Genomic DNA, 11,954 nt, shown 5'->3' on the forward strand with positions numbered 1-11,954 from the left:
AACAACAACAACAACAACAACAACAACAACAACAACAACAACAACAACAACAACAACAACAACAACAACAACAACAACAACAATCGCTACACCCTAAGGCTAGATGTGTAGACCTACCGGAGGGTGGGAGAACAGACACGGAGCAGCGCGATGGCGGCAGGTTGCTGCTCGACGCGGTGCGCCGGGGAAGGCGGAGCAAGGCGTCGTTGTGGACGCCGAGGCGCACGCCCACGCCAGGGAGCTCGAGGTCGATCATCGTGTCGTCCCTGGAAGAGGCGGGTCGAGTGGTTCGGGTCGCTGTGACGACAACGCAGAATAAATAATGCGGGTCGACGCTTTTAGTTTGTTGGGCTTTTTTTCGACCCCATTCGTTTTTGTGCAAAAAAAGAAAAAAAGAAATCAAAATAAATGGCTGACAGTCTTGCGCGCCGCTGCACCCACGCTGCCGTTGGGGGAGGAGAGGAGCGGTCGAGAATCTCAGCGACTTGATCAAACAGTCAACAGCATAACACTTGGCTCACGTCCACAAAAACAGTGGCGCGCGCCTGCCGTGAGGTTAGCAGTGAGACCCCGTGTGGCGGCGGGGAGGGGCGGGGCGGGTATCGCTAGCCAGGGGACCACACGGACGAACCCTTCACCCCAACCCCTGCCAGCGCCAGACCTTCGGCCCTCAAGCCCTTGGCCTTAGTGGGGAGCTGAGAGGGGAGGGAGGGGGGGGGTGCCAGGGGCACGTATAGAGATGGGATATATCATTTGTTAGCTGAGTTCGGATAAGTCATGGAAAGACAGTAGTGATACATCAATCTGTGTGTATAGAGGGAGGTTCTCAGTCAGGCTGGAGAGTGCTGTACTTACTTTAGGTAAAGGCGATCGTAGAAGATTATCTAGCTGTGTGGACTTGAACACGATACGCGGTGCGCCTTGCGCGCGGCGGCGGCCGGGCCCACCGACGGGGTGCAGCTCGCGACCGAGAGCGCCGAGCGCCGGGGAGGCCGGCCGGGGAGAGGCGCAAAGGCGACACCAGGCCAGCCGGGCCAGCCACCGCTCGCGAATCGGCTCGACTGGCCGCCGTGAGAAAACGCAAAGCCTAAGCGTCTCGGCGCGCGCCAGCCTGCCGCCGGCCTGCTGCCAGCCTCGGCGCGGCGGCCGGGCGCGCCAGGCGTGAGGGGAGAGTAGAGTAAGTGCATGCGGCGCCCCCGCTCCTGCCTCTCACCAGTTGTTCCCATAAACAAGCCCGTGTCTGTCAATCTCGCTCTTACAAACACACGCGAACCACTGCGTGCTGACTACGACCTCAAGCTGTGACGCACATCGACAGAGATCGCGTGGGTACAGCAGTATGTAGCGCCCGCCGACTGGAGGGTAGGCAACCGCACGACACTCCTGACGACTGGTTGCCTACCTCGATCTCCCCGGGCGCTATGTACTACTCTGCTCTGTTCTGTTACTCGTCAAAAATGACTCGGCAGATGTAGTACGAGGTTGTATGCTCCGGCTCTTTAGATAAGTAAAGGATGCTATTGATTAAAAGATTGTTTAAATTTTATTGAACAATCAATTCGATGTTGAGGTATAAAATCTATCAGCTATATAGTTACACTAATTACAGTTTTCATACAAAAAATATTTACAATTGTTTAAAGCATTAGAGAAATATACCTGGGCTGGTTGTACAAAAGATTTATACAAAGTACTTTGGAGTCTACAAAGTATTTTCAGATCAGTTTCAAGATGCGTAAAGCATACAGTCATCAGTAGAAATATTTAGCTTCCTCAATTTACTCCAAGTGGTTCTAACCTTGTGTAAATAGGAATAGGCATTTTTATTTATTCTTGTAAAAATAACAGCCTTGGTTATTGTTAAGAATACAGACATGGCAGAATTATTCCAAGCACTACTACAAATAAGGCACTTTGATTTGCTAACTGTACAATTTATAAATAATCTAATATTACAGTTCCTGCACTGTGATTGGTAACAGTCCAAATTTACACAAAGAAAAGGGTAGTTACAAAAGAGTCTATGTTACAGAGTTTATATGACAAACTGTGTAATTGAGAAGTCATAAATTAACTTTCTGGTCTTTGCACAACACAAAAACATCTCATACAAAATATGTATGTCTTACTGAAGTTCATAAATATCGGCTTACATAACTATCACTTTTGGTTAATTAAATATCACTTCAACTGAAAATGTACCTATGTACAGTTATCAAGCAAAACAGAATACATAAATAAATTACACATTTTGTAAAATCAGTCCTTTCAAATGACATTACATTCAAAGTCATGGAGGATCTCTTCATGCCCTGAAAGTGCTAAAAAGTTGGACCAAATATTTGTGAAGTTCAACAGAAATAAAATCCAATAAAAGAACACTTTTCATGAAAGAAATATATATGAAACTATTGAAGAGTAATTTTACAAAATTTGCGGACATTTCATTTTTAGGATAAGTAACCGGCCTCGTAAAAATATCAATGCACAACTGCAAGTAAACTGCTTTCAATACCAAGACAATAATAATTAGACGTAAAAATTAAATGAAGTCCAGCTCTTTTTAGTATGCTTGCAGGAAAGTTGCATCTTAAAGCATTCATTACAGTTATATTTAAAAATCTACATGGCAGACATGTCTATGTTAAACTTAAACTTAAATAAAAAAATCTCTACATAAATCCAAATTTATTTCTAGGCAAGGGAAAAAATTTGCACTTTGTATAGAATCAGACTTGTGACGTCATTGTTAAGTTTTTTAAGTACAATCCCTTTCTTTCCTCTCTCTTTTTTTTTGTCTGCTTAAGCACATTTCTAAAGTTCAGTTGTCTCTAGTTTCTTGGATATAAGAGGGTTACTAAGTTTGTCCAAATGCTGATAGAGGTTCTGATGATAAGTTGACATAGTGCCTATTCGATTTAAGTCATTCTGCTCTTTAAGGGGTGCAACAGAGACAGTGACTGTTGCTGTTTCGCTTGACGCTCCAGCTGGCAGCATGTTAGATCGGCTGCAAGCAGAATTACATGTGTGATATGGCTTAGTAAAATCATAGGAGCAGCTGAACATTAGAAAAAGGTTGAAGTGAGGCTCCTGTCATACCTATTGCATGAATCACTGTACACTGTCTGACGTTCACTCGAAATAAATGTTCCCCCATTTGGTTGTGGTGGTGATCTTATTGCCTCCGCATGGGAAGTAACAGCGTTCTCATCGAGGGAGTCTCTGTCTGATGCTTGCCTAAAAAAATATATGAACCACATTAATAATGTAACTAATAGAACACGTAACAATGAGATTTGAAAATTTTAAAATAAAATGTAATCAAGATAAAACTGTTCAACTTACACTTCAGAGTCTTCCTCTTTGTACCACTCATTTTCATATGCTTGCATCCAAATAGGATTGGATCCTTCAGTGCTATGCATATTTGTATTTGGAACTCGACCACTTGCCTGACCCAGAGCTGAATCACTAGATCCTGAAAAAATATGGCACCATGTAAATTTTCAAAATACATGAACATTAAAAACCAGGCATTTTTAGAAAGTCAATAACATATCTATAAGACATCAATAATCAATTTTACTCACCAAAAGCAGTAGCAGTAGCTGCTTTTAGTTGCCTCTGATATGATGATCTTTGAGACAGACAGATGGAAAGTACCAGCAAAAGCAACAACCCAAGTAGGACAGTACTACTCACAAGCCAAACCCAAATTAGCTGTTCAGCTTCAGCTTTAAGGGGAATGGCCTCGGCAGGCATTGTATCCAGAACATTGAACTCCTGGTAAAAATAAGAAATAGGGTTTATCATTATGAAACTTAATCTTGTTATCAGTTTACAAACTGCAAATAAGCGCACAAACTTGCCTTGAATAAGGTGTCAAGACTTTCAATGTTTTGATCTACAAGCCTCAAAACATCCCCAACTTCCATAATGGAATTATCTCGCTTATTGACAAAATGCAAATACAGGTCAGTTTTGGTTTTGTCAACTGAGCCATCATGATTTTCATGAACTTTGTACTCATCAACATTAACTATGGCACCAGTAACATTGCCTAACACCCTGTAACATAACATAGAAATTAAAATTGTACTTGGATGAGAAGTTTAAAAATAGAGGTGAATTACAAATTTTTTACTCACTCTCTTAACACTTCAATTTTCTCGCGCACTTCAGGTGGATGTTGGCGCAGTACAAAGCGAACACGTTGGTCTTCTCGTAATAAGTAGATAAAAACGCGTGCCATGTCTTGGAGTCCTCCAGTATCATTTGCCAACACCTGAAATTGTTGATGGGGATGATAAGACTAATATCAAAATTTGGAACATTTATTTACAACTGCTGAAATTTTATTCCAACTTACCATGAAGTCAAAGTACCCCTTCATTCCTCTTTGAGGATCGAAATTCAGATGCACTCCGCCTGTATCACGGTCTACTAAAAATGGTGGATGCTGAATATTTTCCATTCCTTCACTCAGGGTCATTTGTACTCTTCCAATCTGATAATAGTTCACCACTGAATTGACACCTTCATCAGGATCGACAGCCTGAGAAATAAACCCCATGGATTATTATTGGAAAATATCCACAAAATTTAAGTTTTGATGGATACCTTTGGATTATTCTTTTACTTACGGTGACTTGCATAAACTCAGTCCCAAAATCAGCCTCTGTAGTTACACCACCAGTAAAAACTTTTTTAACAAAATGAGGAGGGTTGTCATTTATATCAATTACTTTTACAATCACCCGAAGAAGAGTATCATCTTTTGAATCAAACATCCATCCATCAACTAGAGAAAAGTTGCTGCTTAAATCACCAATGCTATTAGAAGCCTCGGAGATCTTAGAATCTCTAAGCGAAGGTCTGTGCAGACAATCTTCAGAGGCTTTTATGAGTAGAATATGCTCAGAGGCCTTTTCTCTATCCAGCTCCTTAGCAACCTATAAAACAAAGAAAAATTCTTACAAAACAATAGATTTTCAAACAAAAAAACAAAAAAATACTTATGAAATGCATTTGTTATAGTTGTTTGTATTTAAGAGATATTTTTAAATAACAGATTGCATGAATGAATACACACCAAAAGTTCATGACGTAGGGGTTCTAATGCAAACAGACCGTCCTTGTTGCCAGCAACAATGTAGTAACACACAGGAGTTGGTGGATCGTCCAATTCATCAACTTCATCCCTATCAACTGTGTCAATCAATATGCGTCGTTCATGGCCAGGAGAGCTATGTTCTGGGGTACAAAATGCAAGAATCAAAATTGATCAATAAAATATAAGATATATATGCAAAACCTATTGTCAAAACCTTCTATCTATTTTGCTACATACCTGTGAAATTCACAGTGAATTCATCTACAAGGAACTGTGGCTCATAGTCATTTACATTGCGGACATACACTGTAAGATCCAGGTCAGAGGACAGTGGGGTGGGAATGCCTAAGTCATAAGCTTCAACTCTTAACTGTAATGAATCACAAAAAATAAAAATATTACTATTTGTTAAACTAAATGTAAAAGTGAAAATACAACTGAAAACTTCAAAAAAGAACAAGAAATGTCAGTGCTTCAATTACCTGATATGTTTTCTGACGCTCACGGTCAAGAGGCTGGCGAAGTTGAATTATTCCACTTATATCATCAATTGCAAACGTTCGCCAATCGCCGGATTGGTCTTGTCTCAAACGATAACGCACTGCTCCATTTGGTCCTACATCTTCATCAACAGCTTCAACCTGTATGACTGTGCTTCCAAGTGTAGCATTCTAAAATTAAAAGAGAATAAGAAATTAATCTGTTAAATCAAGCAACCTTTCAAAAATACAATCAAATTACTACCAATACAATGTCTTACCTCGGGTACCCGGATAGTTATGTTGTGGGGTGGGCTGATAAAACGAGGTGCATTATCATTAATATCCAGCACACATATGGACAAATCCATAGTTACCGAATTAGGAGGAGACCCCAGATCTTGAGCTAGAAGCTTCAATGTATAATTTCCATATCGAGCTTTTAAAGTTGTGGTTGAAACAATTCGAGCAGACCACCAATCAATAGTTTCTAATCTAAATAGCTCTGAAAAGAAAACAAAACAGTCAGAACTGAAAACCAAAAAAACCCCTGAGAAACAAGAAAACATTTCATTTTCAGTGCTTTGCATTCCACTAACCTTGCTCATTTCCTCCTGTTATTGAAAATTTAATACGACCATTGGGTGTATTTGGATCATCAGCATCGCTGGCTTTGACAACTGTCACAGTGTCATGGGGCTCATGAAATTCTGTTATATGAACACAGCCATTCACTGGCTCAAACACAGGAACTTCATCATTCACATCAACAATGTTGACACTGAAGAAAAATGAAAACAAATACATTATAAGGGAAGTGCAAAAAGTATTTCATAAAATTTGAATTTTGAAGGCTTAAATTTAATTGTTTACCCAATCTGTTTGAACGCGTTGCGGCTTTCTCCACTTGCATAGCCAAATTGGTAATTGTCCCATGCTTCTATTACCAAGAGATAAGAACTTTGTTCCTCTCGATTTAATTTGTCTGATACATTTAAAACCCCTGTATCAGGATCAATTTGAAATTTGCCCTAAAATAAAAAGAACAAAAAATATAAGATGAATGATGATCAGACAAAATAAAACTTAAAAACTGCTGGTCACAAACTATTTCTAAATAATTTTCAGTAGAAACAAAATTGAGTAAAATTAAAGCTTACCAAAGATGAAATACGGTCCAGAAGATATGTAACTTTTCCATAATCCCCAGAATCTGCATCTTTTGCTTGAATAGTAGCTATTTCAGTTCCTAAAAAAAAAATTCAAAATGCAAAAATATCATGAAAATTTGAATTACTGTCGCAGAAGTAAAATATGAGAATAGGTGTTATTTTGTACCTATTGGTGCATCTTCTCTCACAGTTATATTTGTAATGTCTCCAATAAAATATGGATTATTATCATTTTCATCCAAAATTTGAATAAATACTTCAACATGACTTGCTCTGGAGGGGAAACCCGAGTCAGTGGCTTTAACGGTAAAGTTAAGCCAACTGTGCTGTTCAAAATCAATGCGGTTTGCAACAACCATTTCTCCTGTCTCTGGATCAAGATGCACAAGGTCTTGCAATGCACGGGGAGCTAATTTTTTTTTTCGATAAAACAAAAAAACAAAAAACAACAACATACAAATTAATATTTTACTTTTACAACAATTGAAATAAATTTAAATACAAATGATGTTTGACCACACCTTCCAAGGAATAAGTAATAGTTCGGTTCTTATCTGCATCATCAGCAACAATACTGACTATCATAGATCCAGTTTGACTATTTTCTGGTATTGATCTCCGGTAAAATGGTCTTCTGAACTTTGGATTGTTATCATTTTCATCATCAACAATTATTGTCAATATAGCTGTCAAACATAGGGACTAGTTACAGTAAAAAGTCATAAACAGTAAAAATAAGAAGCAAAGATAGCTTGTGTACACAATACCTGAAGCAATTTGTTTCCCTTTAGCTGCAGCTAGATCTTCAACAACAAGAGCAAGGCGGATACTTTCAACCTGCTCTCGGTCAAGGAGGCGAGCCACTCTTAATAAGCCATCCAGGGGACCTAACTCAAATACCGATAGATAATCATATTCAGTACTCTTCACAATGGTGCCCTCCTCATTCCTGGCTTCAGAGTTGTCTGGATCAATACGATACCGTAATACAGGCTTGGCATCTAAATCTGTGGCCACCACTTTGTACACCGTTTGTCCTACCTGGAAAGAAAGATAATGGTGTGACAATAAGAAATTTAGGCACTCAATTTGTTTAAATTAGAGGATTATTATTTTTTTAATTTTTTTTAAGGACTTACAGGAGTATTTTCATAAACATGAATTGTGCCAGGTTCCTGAAAGACAGGTGCCTTGTTATTTACATCCACTATTGTGATGTTCACCGGAACAGCAGCTTGACGCTGTCTAGCACCAATCCCTCCATCTAGTGCAACAACCACCATAGCATACAAGTTGCTTTTGGGATCAGATCTGTCAGGATCTAAATTTGCTCCATGAGCCACAGTTACAATCCCAGTATCAGCATCCATGACAAACTTGTCCTCTGCTCCTTGTTGAATGCGGTATACAACACGATTGTTTGGTGATGAACCATCAGCATCCCAAGCTTTCACCTGAAGAACCGAGCTTCCACCAGGCAAGTCTTCAGGAATTGAGCGCAAATAATACCCCTGTTCAAATTGAGGTGTATGGTCATTTACATCTTGAACATATACTGTGACTAGAGCTTGGGACCACATGGGTGGGACACCTAAATCTTGGGCTTGCACAACCATACGAACAGGTCTGACATTAGGTCCTCCAGCTTCCTCAGAAACAGCTCTTGTACCAACAAGCTGTTCAAAGTCAATCGGGGAAGTAGGCTTCAATACACCAGTGACAGGGTCAAGTGTAAAATTTCCAAATGGATCACCATCAATGATACTGTAATGTATCATACTATGACGGGTCCCTGAAAAAAATAAAAATAAAGAAATTTAGAAATATGTGATATATGAGAAACAATTTTTCAGATAAAAGTATGGATACTGATAGTTACCATTTAAGTCAAGGTCTCTTGCCTCAATTACTAGAGGAGATTCAAATTCAGTAGAGTCTTCTAATAAGCGTGCTTCATATTCACTCTGTAGAAATTCTGGAGCATTGTCATTGACATCTGCTATGTTAACAACCAACTGCACAGTATTTCTGAAGAGAGATGAGTGGTATTAGGAATCAAAGTGAATTTTTAAACAAGCAAAACTAATTCAATTGTGAAAATAAAGTACCTGTTTCCTCTCCCTAGATCATCTCTAACTTCCACAGTAAGATAGTGGCGAGACGCTAACTCCCGATCAAAGTTACTTCCCTCCGCTTTGATTGTGATAACACCAGTCAAAGGATCCAGATGTAATCTGCAAACAATTACACCAAATACAGTAAATCTAAATAATATTTTAAAGAAAACTTATCACATGTTAACTGAAGACCAAAATTCAAAAGTTGACTTGATTTAGTTGAAAGTACATACATATCAGCAACACTTCCCCGCAGTTCTGTGAAACGAATGCCTGCAGTACCAAATTCACCTGAGTCTGCATCTTTTGCGACTATTTTGGCAACAGTTGTACCTTTCAATGAGTTTTCAGGGACAGAAACCTGAAGAAAAAATTTGTGTGTTTTAACTCTTTGTAAGGACAGCTAATGAGCCTTTCCAAATCATACAAGAAATAGGAAACTTACCTCATATACATTTTTATCAAATTCTGGAACATTATCATTTACATCTCTTATGTGTACTGTCAGAGGGACAGCACTGTACTTTGCATTATTTGGTACTGTTTCTTTGGCTACTAGAGTAAAATTCATAACTGAAAACCACAAAAATATAAAATTATCCCTTGCGTATATATTTGTGAGGTTTCATAGTAAATTTAAGATGCACACCTTTGGTTTTTTCATAATCCAATTTGGTTGAATCTTTCACTCGCACAAGGAATGTTGCTTCATTTATTCCTTTAGGAGGAGTAACTTCAAAAATACCTCTGTCTCCTTCAATGAACATAATAAAAGTCCCATTGTTCCCCTACAGAAAAAACAACAAGTAATTTTTAATTTCCATGTGAAATCATTTTTATATCAGTCTGAATTGTTACATACCTGATCATGGTCAAAAACTTCTGGCACCGCATTTCTAAGGAAGGTAACTGGTGTGTTTATGGGAGCATTCTCATTTACTTCAGCAAAATATGCCGAGCTCCGGAAGGTGGGAATCTCATCATTGACATCCATCAAAATAACAGTTACTTCTGTTCGGGTTGTAGGTGGAGGCTGAACTAATTTTGAGTCTTCCTGAGCCTAATTTGAATCAATGAAAAGGCAAGACAAATCATTTTTTTAAGAATAGGAATACAAAAGATTAACATAAAACAACCATCAATTTAACTAAATAACAATGATAATAATCAGCTTGATACAGTACCATTATTTCAAGGATGTAAGCGCCATTATTTGTGAGTGGTCCTTCCCTATCTAGTTTCTGGAGTGTAAAAATAATTCCTGTGTTAGCATCAATTTCAAATACCCCATGGGCTCCACGGGTAATGGAATAGGAAATTGGATTATTAATTCCTCGATCGCCATCAACAGCTTTCACTGCAAAATAAATGTATTGCATAAGGATGAGAAGCACTCAAATTAAAACTGTTCTTATGAAACAATTACACTCAATCTCCAGTATTCAACATACCTTGAAGAACTGAAGATCCAATGCGAGCATCTTCACTAACTCTCGAAACAGCGGGAACAACAACAAACTCAGGTGGTTGATCCTCAACGTCTTGTACCTTAACTAGAATGGCAGCTGTTCCAGTGTTGACCTATGAATAAAATATCAAATTATGATTAAGATGCAAAGCAGATTTTTTTTCCCTCTTTGGCCTCCGTAAACTGCAACGATACACTTACCCTTTCATTTATGGCTCTATCCACTGCCAGAACACGTATTTGATACAGAAACTTGCGTTCGTAGTCTAGGTGGCCGGCCAACCTCAGCACACCCTTGCCATTCACCGTCGAGATGGAGAAGAGGTCGTCGTCGCCGTCCAGCTCTTGGAGGTAGTACACAACCTGCACGGAGACGCAAGCAAGAGCTTTATTGAGCTCGGCGCAACATGTAACGTGACCACAGCATTATGTTTGCCACTACTCACCTGGCCGTAGGCTCCCTCGTCGAGGTCCGTGGCCTCCACGGTGGCGAGCACACCCGGGTCCGCGTCCTCCCGCACCGTGATGCTGGGCGGGTAGGGCTTGAACACGGGCTCGTTGTCGTTCACGTCCTCCACGAGCAGCAGCAGGCTCTGCGTGATGAAGTTGCCGTCGCCGAGCCGGCCGTCGGTGAGCGTCAGCACCAGCAGGTACTCGTCGCGCACCTCCCGGTCCAGCTCCTTGTTCAGGTACACGTTGGCCTCGCTCGTGCCCAGGTTCTCGATGCGCAGCATGTCATGGCCCTCCGAGCCGCGGACGCCGAAGGTCAGAGCGTCCCCGTCCGGGTCCGCTCCTCGAAGCCGGTAGATGAGACTCCCTGTCGACGAGTAACCGGGATGTCAGGGAGACTCTAAACAAACGCGTCGACCCCCGAGGCCCAACACCCCAACACCCATGCACCCAAGTGTACTGACCGACGGGCGTCTCGTTGCCCTCCTTGAGACGCAGCACGATCTCCGTCTGGCCGTCGATGAGGAAGCGCGGGGGGTGGTTGGCCGCAGCGCCCGTCGCCGTCAGCAGCACGGCCAGGACGACGGGCAGGAGGACGGGCAGCAGGGCCGGCAGCGCGAGGCGCAGGGGGCCCTTGATGCGCACGCGGCTCGTGCTGCCCTCCGTGCGGAGCCTGGCGGAGCTAGGCGGCATGGTGGACCTAAAGGCGGACCGTCATCGCCCAGACCCCGGCAGCGGCGCGGCAGCATCACATTCCTGCAACACGAGGAGATGTCGGTGACGATCAGGACGGGAACATGAATGCCTTCGCAGCAAATCGATTCCAAAAAGTCTCCTCCTTTGTTCCAGCAGTGTCGAAGTCCTTGGGGTGGCGGTGGCGGAGCAAAGCGCTCGCAAGCCAAACCCACAACTGGGTCGCATCGCTTTGATGGACCGCAGGCCGAGTCCTGACCGCCGGCCAGTGGGGGGTCGCTGAGTGCACGTCTATATTGCACACGAGTATTGCACGTGTTGTGTGTGTGGAGAGGGGGAGGGAGGAGGAGGGAGAGTGTGTGTGTGTTATATCAAGAGTGAAATCTTACGGTCAGCACCCTGCCTGACCCACCCAACTCGACCCAACCAGCCACCGTGACCGGCCTCGGGAGCACTGCGAGC

At 41.6% G+C, this 11,954-nt stretch overlaps 2 protein-coding genes across 5 annotated transcripts in view; both read right to left on the minus strand.

The window, feature by feature from the left end:
- LOC113215131 (uncharacterized) overlaps positions 1-1,066 on the minus strand; it is a 94,135-nt gene extending 93,069 nt beyond the window's left edge. For 2 of the 3 annotated variants that reach the window (XM_052266529.1, XM_052266527.1), the window contains exons 1-2: positions 856-1,066; positions 118-297 (exon numbers count right to left, since the gene is read on the minus strand). In XM_052266529.1, coding sequence (XP_052122489.1) covers positions 118-256 — 139 coding nt within the window. In that variant the 5' untranslated portion in view covers positions 257-297; positions 856-1,066. The remainder of the gene's footprint in view (positions 1-117; positions 298-855) is intronic. The other variant, XM_052266528.1, reaches the window with a different exon arrangement.
- Positions 1,067-1,524: 458 nt separating this feature from the next.
- The window catches only part of LOC113215134 (cadherin-23), a 104,653-nt gene continuing 94,223 nt past the window's right edge, over positions 1,525-11,954 (minus strand). For both annotated transcript variants that reach the window (XM_026434711.2, XM_052266549.1), the window contains 30 exons: positions 11,264-11,555; positions 10,796-11,166; positions 10,551-10,712; positions 10,333-10,462; positions 10,066-10,238; positions 9,744-9,941; positions 9,531-9,669; positions 9,327-9,454; positions 9,115-9,242; positions 8,873-8,998; positions 8,644-8,792; positions 7,904-8,556; positions 7,532-7,805; positions 7,286-7,450; positions 6,931-7,173; positions 6,753-6,841; positions 6,466-6,623; positions 6,192-6,373; positions 5,874-6,097; positions 5,596-5,784; positions 5,351-5,483; positions 5,093-5,253; positions 4,644-4,952; positions 4,370-4,555; positions 4,149-4,285; positions 3,870-4,068; positions 3,591-3,783; positions 3,346-3,478; positions 3,100-3,237; positions 1,525-3,007 (listed from right to left, as the gene is read on the minus strand). In XM_026434711.2, coding sequence (XP_026290496.1) covers positions 2,815-3,007; positions 3,100-3,237; positions 3,346-3,478; positions 3,591-3,783; positions 3,870-4,068; positions 4,149-4,285; positions 4,370-4,555; positions 4,644-4,952; positions 5,093-5,253; positions 5,351-5,483; positions 5,596-5,784; positions 5,874-6,097; positions 6,192-6,373; positions 6,466-6,623; positions 6,753-6,841; positions 6,931-7,173; positions 7,286-7,450; positions 7,532-7,805; positions 7,904-8,556; positions 8,644-8,792; positions 8,873-8,998; positions 9,115-9,242; positions 9,327-9,454; positions 9,531-9,669; positions 9,744-9,941; positions 10,066-10,238; positions 10,333-10,462; positions 10,551-10,712; positions 10,796-11,166; positions 11,264-11,492 — 5,892 coding nt within the window. In that variant the 5' untranslated portion in view covers positions 11,493-11,555 and the 3' untranslated portion in view covers positions 1,525-2,814. The remainder of the gene's footprint in view (positions 3,008-3,099; positions 3,238-3,345; positions 3,479-3,590; positions 3,784-3,869; positions 4,069-4,148; positions 4,286-4,369; positions 4,556-4,643; positions 4,953-5,092; positions 5,254-5,350; positions 5,484-5,595; positions 5,785-5,873; positions 6,098-6,191; positions 6,374-6,465; positions 6,624-6,752; positions 6,842-6,930; positions 7,174-7,285; positions 7,451-7,531; positions 7,806-7,903; positions 8,557-8,643; positions 8,793-8,872; positions 8,999-9,114; positions 9,243-9,326; positions 9,455-9,530; positions 9,670-9,743; positions 9,942-10,065; positions 10,239-10,332; positions 10,463-10,550; positions 10,713-10,795; positions 11,167-11,263; positions 11,556-11,954) is intronic.

This window comes from Frankliniella occidentalis, unplaced genomic scaffold, assembly GCF_000697945.3.
Source record: "Frankliniella occidentalis isolate FOCC.00 unplaced genomic scaffold, Focc_3.1 Scaffold40, whole genome shotgun sequence".
NCBI lineage: Eukaryota > Metazoa > Arthropoda > Insecta > Thysanoptera > Thripidae > Frankliniella > Frankliniella occidentalis.